This window comes from Oncorhynchus kisutch, linkage group LG24 (genome assembly GCF_002021735.2).
Source record: "Oncorhynchus kisutch isolate 150728-3 linkage group LG24, Okis_V2, whole genome shotgun sequence".
Classification (NCBI taxonomy): Eukaryota; Metazoa; Chordata; class Actinopteri; order Salmoniformes; family Salmonidae; genus Oncorhynchus; species Oncorhynchus kisutch.
The window spans coordinates 19,697,790-19,708,536 of record NC_034197.2 but is presented as its reverse complement, the minus strand read 5'-3'; the positions used below and the strand labels follow the sequence as shown (position 1 = coordinate 19,708,536).

At 37.6% G+C, this 10,747-nt stretch overlaps 1 protein-coding gene across 1 annotated transcript in view; it reads right to left on the bottom strand.

Moving 5' to 3' along the window:
- Window positions 1-3,075: 3,075 nt before the first annotated feature.
- nphp4 (nephronophthisis 4) overlaps window positions 3,076-10,747 on the bottom strand; it is a 193,223-nt gene continuing 185,551 nt past the window's right edge. The window contains exon 29 of the mRNA XM_020458628.2: window positions 3,076-7,050. Coding sequence (XP_020314217.2) covers window positions 6,910-7,050 — 141 coding nt within the window. The 3' untranslated portion in view covers window positions 3,076-6,909. The remainder of the gene's footprint in view (window positions 7,051-10,747) is intronic.

Below are 10,747 nucleotides of genomic sequence, written 5' to 3'. Positions count from 1 at the left end.
TATATTTCACTAGTCATCCCCAAAGCCAACACCTCCTTTGGCCGCCTTTCCTTCAAGTTCTCTGCTGCCAATGACTGGAACGAATTGCAAAAATCACTGAAGCTGGAGTCTTATATCTCCCTCACTAACTTTAAGCATCAGCTGTCAGAGCAGCTTACCGATCATTGCACCTGTACACAGCCCATCTGTAAATAGCACATCCAACTACCTCATCCCCATATTGTTATTATTTTTGCTCTTTTGCACCCCAGTATCTCTACTTGCACATCATCATCTGCACATCTATCACTCCAATGCTAAATTGTAACTATTTTGCCACTATGGCCTATTTATTTTCTTACCTCCCTAATCCCTTACTACATTTGCACACACTGTATATAGACTTTTTATATTGTGTTATGTATGTTTGTTTATCCCATGTGTAACTCTGTGTTATTTTTGTTGCACTGCTTTGCTTTATCTTGGCCAGGTCGCAGTTGTAAATGAGAACTTGTTCTCAACTGGCCTACCTGGTTAAATAAATAAAATGTATGTGTGTCTACAAGTGTGTATGTGTGTCTACAAATGTGTGTGGGTGAGAGATTTTGCCTGACCACATTTCTCGCTGTAATGACTCTTCAATGACAGCTGAAAATAGGGAAGTGATGTAAAGTAGAAGCCTTCGATTACCCGTGGAACTAGCACATACTGGCAGACTGTGCCGTGACCACAAAATTATCTGACCTTGGACCCCAAGCCTGATGGGATGTCACATTGAATAAGGGAGAGATCAGAGGGCCACATTATCTCTATGGGCCATAGGAGTGCTCTCTCATTTGTGAATATTTATAAGGAACAGAGGTCAGGATATGACTATACCTTCTAAGGCCATACAAAAGTAATTAAATGTTTGGCCGATTTTTTTCTGTGAGGCAAGCGAGCGAATAAAGATTTTTTATTTTTTTTTAAGTGGACATACTTTTAAAAATACTATAGCGAGCTTAGTTCACACCTAGCGAAGTAATCAAAAGACTTGAGCCTCTTGGGGAGGCCAAACAATTATTTCAATTGTATAACATTTTTGAGAAAACAGAAGAGAGGCATCTGTAATACATTTAATTAAATGTATATGGCCTAATTGATGTTTAGCAAGGTGAATGGTTAAGAGGAGGGCGTAAATGTGTATTCTATGGAGTACCACAGTATGAGTCATAATACCCATGAAACCTAATAGTCAAACAAGGAAATGGTTCCAATCGTTTTTCCACCATTTATTTTTGAAAACACCACATGGGAAAAACGAGTGGTGGAAAAACGATTGGAACCATTTCCCTGTTTGACCGCTAGGAATAATGGGTATTATGACAGCTCTGCTGTGGGGCTCTATAACACCATAATCTAGTGGGTTACTTCCGTGTTAAAGGGCCTCTGTTCAGGCTGTTAGGATGACAAGTCAAAATATAATCATGCCGACACTGTGACACATCAATCACAAGACAGACTTTGGTACACGTATGCCGGCATGCTTGTCTCTCTATGATCAGTGCTGCCTTTGTTGTCAGGCTGAATTTGAATGCAGTCTTTGAGTGAATGAATAGTTGGGAAAATAAGACATAAAAAAAGAGTGACTGGCAGCAAGATACTTTGTACTTTGACGCTGATGTGTGATTCTATGTATCAAAAATGACACCCTATTCCCTATAAAGTGCACTACCAGAGTTTCAAAAATAGTGCATTAAATAGTGAAAAGGGTGCCATTTGGGAAGCATCCAGTTCCTACTGGATGGGGCCCCAGTCGCCGTAGCTACAGTAGCACCTGTTAGAACGGGCAGGGGGTCAGAGGTGGGATCCTTAACAGCCCCGCAACAGAGCAGGGAGAGGAGCTGCAAGCTGGAGCAACATCAAAGCACCTCTCACTTTGAACGTGGGGAACTATTGTACCCGCTATCCTAATTATGCCAGAACATTCTGCTGACAGAAGGTGTACCGTCGGCCACTATACCTCAATCAGGACTTCATATTTCATTTCGCTACCGTTTGGACCGGCTGTATATTAAAACACATCTCCGGTGGCCAGTTTTCAAAGCCCCCCTTGATGAAATCCAGGAAATGGGACATGATTTTCCCATTTAAAATTCATAATGGGGAAAAACTTAAGTCATTTAAATCCCTTTCCACTGTTTGAGCAGTTGATATCTACAACAGATTGAATAATTTCATTTTAACATTACGACATTCCGTTTCATTTTCATTCCGTCAAACAAGTTGGTTCAACCAACCTCATTATATACAGAGCATTCAGTATTCTTTCTTTGCAAAATATTTGCCAATCAAAATACTAATCATACTGCGACACTTTATAGTACTGTGTATAATTCAGTTGATGTAGCCTTTCCCATTCGGCTTGATTTTATTAAAGACAGAATAAATATATTGGTGGGCTGCTTGTGTGTATACTCCATTACTGTTAAGAATGTCCTGAGCCTATTGTGCCTGTCTGTCTGTGCAACCTGAATTACATCCTCAATCTTCTGGGCACAATGACAGTCATGCTTTCATATTTCACATTGCAGTTCCATACAGGTGTTCTTTCATGAACCTAAAGCTGCTGTACTCAGTAAAGTGCTGTCCTTATGTGGAACATACAGTACATGTTCAGTATGTACTGTATGGCAACAACAATTCGATTGGTTGTGGTTATATCTGGGTGTCATGAGTCTATTTGTGGTTATGGCTGTATTGATCGGTGTCATGAGTCTATTTGTGGTTGTTATGGCTGTATGGGATGTGTGTTATTTGTCTATTTGTGGTTGTTATGGATGTATGGATGGTAGTTATTTGTCTATTTGTGGTTGTTATGGCTGTATGTGTCAATGGGTGTTATGGCTCTACGTTTTATGGTTGCACCTATGGCTTATATGTCAAATCATGTCATGACTCAATCACGTCGACCCATCAGTGAATACTATTCAATCAAATTGGCAACAGGGAATTCAGGCAAAACACTACATTTGCAGCTGTTACAGAGAAAGGTTGAATAAATATCCAGTTCCATAAAGTGCATAAACATGAGCACATAGAAGACAGAACAACTACTGATGGCGATGGACAATATCCGCATGATTTATTTGACAAAGTGAGAAAATGGCCATGAAACAGTCCATGAAATGAAAAGCAAGATACATGTATTGTGCTGAATAGTATGTTCTATGGTACGGGTTGTTCCATACGAAAATGCCATGTTTGTTCTTGTGAAAGGCACACAGTGACAGTTTGTTGTTCGGTGAGACACTGCTTACAGAGAGTAACAATGTCTAAACTTCTTCAGAAAGGTATAACAAATAACATTCATTACTTGAGGCATTTTTGTTGTAAGTCCAGACAGTGGCTTATGTAGAGAGACCCTCAAGCCAAACTTTAGCTCCAGGACTATCACTAAAGGACACTGGGTTAAAGGTGTGTGTGTGTGTGTTTGTGGTACACTTTCACTGCAGTTTTGAACGGGGAGGTAAGACCTGATCTTGTCCAATAAGACAGGTTTAATTTTTTTATTTTTTTTATTGAATATCCGAAACATACAATATACTTGCAGTGAAGCTGCTCAAAAACTACACCATACCAGTCATCCAACAGACTCCAATTCAGAGCGACACACAGACGCATCCAGGGTCAATGCCCTGCTCAAGGACACGTTGACATCTCCCACCAGGCCAAAAAACATGAACCTGAACCCTCCAAGATCCCCCCCACAGTTCCCCAATAGCTGTCCCTCAACCATTCTAGACCATCCCACAGTCCCCCTCAAGAATAAAAATAATTCCCCCCCACCCCCAAGAACCCGCCAATGCACCAACAACCAAGAGAATGATCTACAGAGAAAAAAAGGAAGACAGAAGAAAACAGAAAACAACAATGCAAAAAAAACATAAAAAATTTTAAAAAACGAAGGAAATCAAATTCATAACAGCAATGCCAACTGTATATGTTTGTGTGCATGTCTGGCACTATTACATATATGTGTGAGTTCTTGTATGCGTTTATTTGAATGAGAGTGTGTGTATATTCATGTGTACAAAGGCATTAGCCTCAGGCAAACCGGCATTAGTTGTAAAAACACTGCCCCTCAGTGTCATTCAAACGTACTTTTTATTATGTTTTATTTGGAATTTATTTTTTACTTTTAGCATCATTCTATTTCTCGCACAGCAACTCCACTCCCACTTGTCTCCAATTCCACATCCCAACCCTCAGCCCATCCCACCTATCTCTGCTGGCCACCTTCTTCAGATTTCTATGCAACACATACCTTTCAACTGTGCTGTGATGTTTAACGTACAATTTCAATCTAATCGAACCCACAGATTGCGAGTTGAAGATAAATACTTTTACTAAGAATATTAGTAATTGACTGACCCGATCTCCAGATCTCCTAACAGTACGATTACTAGGGTCAAGTTTAGATCAATGCTATGCATTTTCAGTCATTCCTGAACCTGAGACCAGAAACAGGCTACCTGAGGGAAATACCAAAACAAATGGTCTATTGATTCTGATTCTTCAGAAAGGTATAACAAATAACATTCATTACTTGAGACATTTTTGTTGTAAGTCCAGACAGTGGCTTATGTAGAGAGACCCTCAAGCCAAACTTTAGCTCCAGGACTATCACTGTACACTTTCACTGCAGCAGCACAGTAAGTAAAGTATGATCATTTCTCAGCAGTAAACTGAGATACACAGTTACATAACAAAAACATATTGCATATAGAATTATAAATCAGTTTTCATAGATGTCCCGCCTCTTTCTATGGTCCCATCCTTACAGCACTGGAAGTGAATTAAAGTGGTGCATATTGGCTGACTATATTTAGGATCTGACTGAGCACAAGCTAGTGGCATACCATGCATGGACATCAACAGAGCAGAATTTGAAACAATATAAAGTGTATTACATAGCGCACGCAGGATTATCAAGTAGATTATCAAAAGTATAAATACATTAACCAAAATAAAATACAAAAATCATGGGCACAAAAATGTAGCTCAATCTGAAGTACACAGAAAGCAGTCAAACATGCATCCAATCTCCGTAGAAGCACTAGATATTGAAGAGTTCCTCATCCAATTTGAGGTCAAAGCTCAAACGTCATTCAGAGGAGAGAGGAGGGGGATAGGGGAGGAGAGGGATGGGGAGAGAGACCACTTTGCTAGCTACAGCTCAACAGTATACTTGAGAATTGCTTGGAAAGCACAGATGCGCTGACCTTGCTGAATGCAGGTGTCAGTGTTCTGACAAGAGGAACAGACAACTACTGGACCAGAAGCTAATGAGGTTCAGTATAGCAGTGCCCTCATGGGGGAAAAACAAAGTGATATTGATATTCATGATTTCATAAAAAAAATATGTCTCTTTCCGAATTAGCACTCCATTCCCAATATCATGTACCAAGTAGTATATTAAGATTACACTATATAGGGAATAGGGTGCCAGTTAAAGCCTTAGAGGGTGGAAAATGTGAAAATGAACTAAAGGATAGTGGTGGTAGATGGTCCTAAGCCTAAGGAAGGAGGCTGGATATTATATTAATTACACTGTCTATGTGAGAAGTCTTAGAATAGCTATTACATTTTTTAAATTTTTATAAAAGGAGAATAAGAAATGGACAGCCCTCCAGCCCTGTAAATATTTGAAGCAATGTTAACTTCCCATTTTGTATCTTCAATTTAATCGCTTTTTTCTCCTTTCTCCTCCTCTTCTGAGTACAAGCAGTACTGGCTTTTGGCAGCCTGCATTCTAATGAGGAAGAGAGAGCGAGGTTGTGTAACGAGGCGGTATGCTTATATAAGACGGGGGTTGTTGACAGAATGTGCAGGACCTGGGCTCTGATAGGGAAAGGGAGGCATGTGGAAAAGGAGAGAGACAGCGAAAGAGAGAGAGGAAGAAGAGGGGTGCTGCCCTTGCTAATAAGAGCTATCTGGAGAAACGCAAGCCTTGTCGGGAAAAAAGGGGGGTGGGGTCGTAAATAACAACTGTAGAGCATGGCACTTGCAACGCCAGGGTTGTGGGTTCGATGATTCGTGAACTATTGGGTGTGTGTTTACCTCTGGCTGCTGCAAGAGATAACAGGCTCTCTCTTTAGGAGCTTTTCTTTTGGCATCCTATACTGCATTTGCGTTTGATTCTTGAAACATGACCTATTTAGGTGGAATGCTAAGCAAACAAAACAGCATGGCTTTCCATCACATCACACTGTGCATTATAAAGTTGTTTTTCCTCATACATGTATTCCTAGACATAAATATCTTACTTAACTCAATCAACACAGTCGCACTGAAGCATCACTTCAACTTTAACATATACAAGGAAAAGATTGTCTATCAAAAATATAGTAATGTGTAGTAAGCCTTTCAGTTAGAGTACTTAATCTAGACTGCATGTTTGAATTATACAGTTGTTTAAATGCAATAATATTTCAAATGAGCCTACAGTCATATGTCCCGGACCTTTCAGTTATAAAGTAACTCATCTATACTAAATATTCTACAGTCATATGTCCCAGACCTTTCAGTTATAAAGTAACTCATCTATACTAAATATTCTACAGTCATATGTCCCGGACCTTTCAGTTATAAAGTAACTCATCTATACTAAATATTCTACAGTCATATGTCCCGGACCTTTCAGTTATAAAGTAACTCATCTATACTAAATATTCTACAGTCATTCATATGCATCAAGCCATCGTGTAACAATATATATATATACAGAAGTTGATGAGTACTGAATTGAGCCGTCTTTCATAAGTAGCAAAGTGTTGAGTTCTATACAGTAGTTGATGAGAACATTGTTGAGCTGTCTTTCTTAGCAAACAGCATTGTTCTGTACGGTAGTAGTTGATGTGTACAGTACTGCGTTGAGTTGCCGTGTGTTCAGGTGTATTTCACTTTCACACAGAAGGTCTCCTCCGTGGTCTCCTCCTGGTTGTTGATGTAGATGAGGATCTCCTGAGCACCAGGACTTTGGCTGGGAGCGAACCGCAGCCCGATGCGGTAGGTCTCCCCTCCCCCAATCTACAGGGAAAGAACAGGGTTGTGTTCATTAGGTACCAAATGGAAGAAAAAAAGGACAAAAACAGGGACGGATTACCTGAACTCGTTCAATAAGAAACTAAAATGTTTGGTTTTCTGTTGCACAATGTTTTGTTAAGTTTAGCTACAGTGTGACAATTATATTGGGCAGACAGACCAGTTCCCTACCTCCTCCTGCTGCCACCTCCCTCCTCCATTTTTGGGGTAATGCTGTAGTCAATTGGTTGTACTCTTGGATTGAGCAGAACTTCCTGTACAATTCTGATAACTCCATGAAGGACATAACTCTACCATTACAATTTACAATATAATTTAAGAACAAAATACCCTTTTCAAAAATATTTTCCATAAATACAGGTATTTTATCAACCAGCACATTTCAGTTCAACCATAATATTTGTTGTAATATTTGTTCTCTTTTCAGGGTAATGAAATTGAAATTGTAGCCAGCTATGCAATGCTTGTTTCAATTAATCAAAAATGAGACATGGCAATCTGCACAAAGGAATTTTTTTAAATATTTTTTTTAATTTCTTAGAAATCTACTTGAGAAGCAATTAGGGTTCAAGTAAACCTTTTGAATAAGTGAAGCTTTTAGACAGGTTTAGTGCTTTTATATTTAATCATCTCAACCCACCCAATTCATATTTATTATGTAGATAGGCACGCTTTATTTTATCTGGTTTAGCATCCCGGATGAAGTGAAATATTTTTTGCTCATATGATTTGAAAAACTAAATCATCAGGAGTAGGCAGCACCATAAGTAAGTGAGTAAACGGAGATATGAGTAAGGAGTTAATCAGGGCAATTTTTCCATAAATAGACAGGTATTTACCTCTCCAGGGTTGCAGGATCTGGTCTATTTTTACAAGTTTTCTATTGAAATTAATCTCAGAGAGCTTATTTATATATTTTGTGATATGAATACCAAGTTGTTAAGGGAATTTTTATCAATAATGACTAATTATGTATACATTTCAATCAGGACTGACTAATCAGAATACTATTATGTTACTGTATATGTATGAATTTTCTTTCAAATCCTAGTACTGAATATAATGTGTGTAAATATAATCAAGAATTAGAACAATGACTGTCTGTTCCTTGGTAGAAATGAATGAACTATATCGCCAGACTGGCTAGAATGCTTATCTACACAGGCTGGCCTTGGCTCTAGACGATGTGGGAAGGCTTGAGAACTATACAGGCTTTCTACCAGTGTCAAGAAGAGACGGAACATTTAGAAAACGCTGACGTCATTTTCAGTTTATAATCTGTGGTAAAATGTATCATGAGAATAAAAGCTGCTGGTTGATTTTAAAGACTGATCTCTGTACATTTTATACAAATAAGGGTCTTACAAATTCTTGTGAATTGACAGTGTTTAATTTTAATTGGGTATTAAAACATAGAGGAATTTAATTCATGTAACACAAGTCTGTCCACTTCACCATCAGCCCGTTGTATAGGTAAACTGCAGGGTAATGTAAAAGTTGTATTTTTTAAAGATCCAATAAGTAATATTGTACACATCATAATTAGGTTTTAGTCCCGAAAAGTTATCCAGATTTTCAATGAGACATTGCAGGGATTTAGTTAGCATACTTAATATAAAACTTGAGTCATTGGCATACATGGACACCTTTGTTTTTAAACCTTGGATTTCTAATCCTCTAATGTTATTGGTTCTGATTTTAATAGCTAGCATTTCAATGGCCATAACGAATAGATATGGTGACAGCAGACACCCTTGTTTAACTGCTCTTGACCATTCAAAACTCTGAGAAGTAGCCGTTATTTACTATATTACACCTGGGGTTGCTATACATTCTTTTTTTACCCATTTTATTAGAGAATCACAGAAATTGAAAAAATCCAGGCATTTATAAATAAAATCCAGTCTTACTTTATCAAATGCCTTTTCAAAATCTGCTTTAAATACCAGGCCTGGCTTCTTATATGTTTCATGATCTTCTATTATTTCTAGTAGTTGTCATATATTATCTCCAATGTATCATCCATGTAAAAAAAAACCTGTCTGATCAGGATGAACAATACCTGGTAAAAACCCTTTAAATTCGGAGTGCTATGCATTTCGCTAGTATTTGACGTGTAAGGGGCCTCCAGTTTTTTTTTAGATAGAATGGGTCTTTATATTTGCCATCTGGGTCTTGTTTTAATAATAGAGATATCAGACCTTCCTGCTGAGTACCTGACAGACTACAATTTCTAACAACGGAGCTTTCAGTAGATCAAAAAAGCCTTGATATGCCGGTATGTCATCGGTATGTCATCAACCCCTGGGTTTTTTTTTACAGACAAAGGATTTAATAGCCTTAAAAAGTTCTTCCTCTGTAATTTGGCACTGATCTTTCTGTAAATTTGTTAATTTTCCTTTTTATATATTATTTGGAAAGAATTCCTTACCGTAATCTTCATTCAGTGGGAGAGGATGAGACAGAAAAGAGAACATCTGCCTAAAATATTTAGGTTCCTCTTAAAATATAATTCTGAGAATCATAGATGACTCCGTCTTCAGTAACAAGTTTCTGAAAATTATTTTTGTTAGAGTTCCTGTATTGGAGATTCAAGAAGAATTTTGTGCATTTTTCTCCATATTCCATCTAGTTTGCTTTATTTTTGTAATAGATTACATTAGATCATTCCTGAATAAGTTCCTCCAGTTCTTTTTGTTTTTCTTCCAACTTATTTTGTATCTCTGTAGTATTGTTTTTATTGCTAACTACCTGTACTATTAGTTCATGGATTTCCCTTGTTAGTCTTGTCTCTTTAGCCAGAAACTGCTTTTTAAAATTGTATTATTGATGAATATTGAATTGAATGACCTCTGAAGATACATTTAGGATTCCCAAACAATAAGGGGATTTGCTGCACCTATATTATACTGGAAAAATTGAGTTATAAATGATTTTGTCTTATTTTTAACTAAGTTGTCCTCCAGTAAACTTTGATTAAATTTCCAATATCTCCGTCCACGTGGAAATAGTTATGTGAATGCAAATTAGATGATGAGCCGATCGCATTCTGACTCCTATTAAAACTTTTTTAACCTTTGATGCAAGAGAGAAAGAGACAAGAAAGTGGTCAAGACGACTAGCTTGATTAAGTCTCCTCCACGTATATCTCACTAGGTTGGGGTTTTTTAGTCTCCATATATCCACTATTTCTAATGTGTCCATAATAATTGTGATTTCCTTAAGGGCACGGTGATGATAGTTTGTAGAGTTGAGGTACTTAACACTGTGTTATAGTCTCCTACAATAATGACTTGTTGCCTGTAAATTCAATAAATTGGTATAAATGTTTTCAAAGAAGTATGGATCATCCTGATTTGGACCATATAGATTAATGGGTCAAATCTCTTATTTCATTCACTTTCATATTCAAAATGATCCACCTTCCTTGCGAATCATTCCTGACTATTTGCACATTCAAATCGAAATTGTTGTTAATTAATATCATCACACCTTTTGAGTTACTTTGTCCATGACAGAAAATGATTCCACCACCCCATTCCTTTTTCCACGCAACTTCATCTAAGGATGTATTGAGTTTCCTGTAAACAGTATATGCTATATTCCTTTTCTTTTAGCCATGTAAAGACTGAAGTTTTTTTACAATCTGATAAACCGTTATAATTATAACTGGCTATACTTA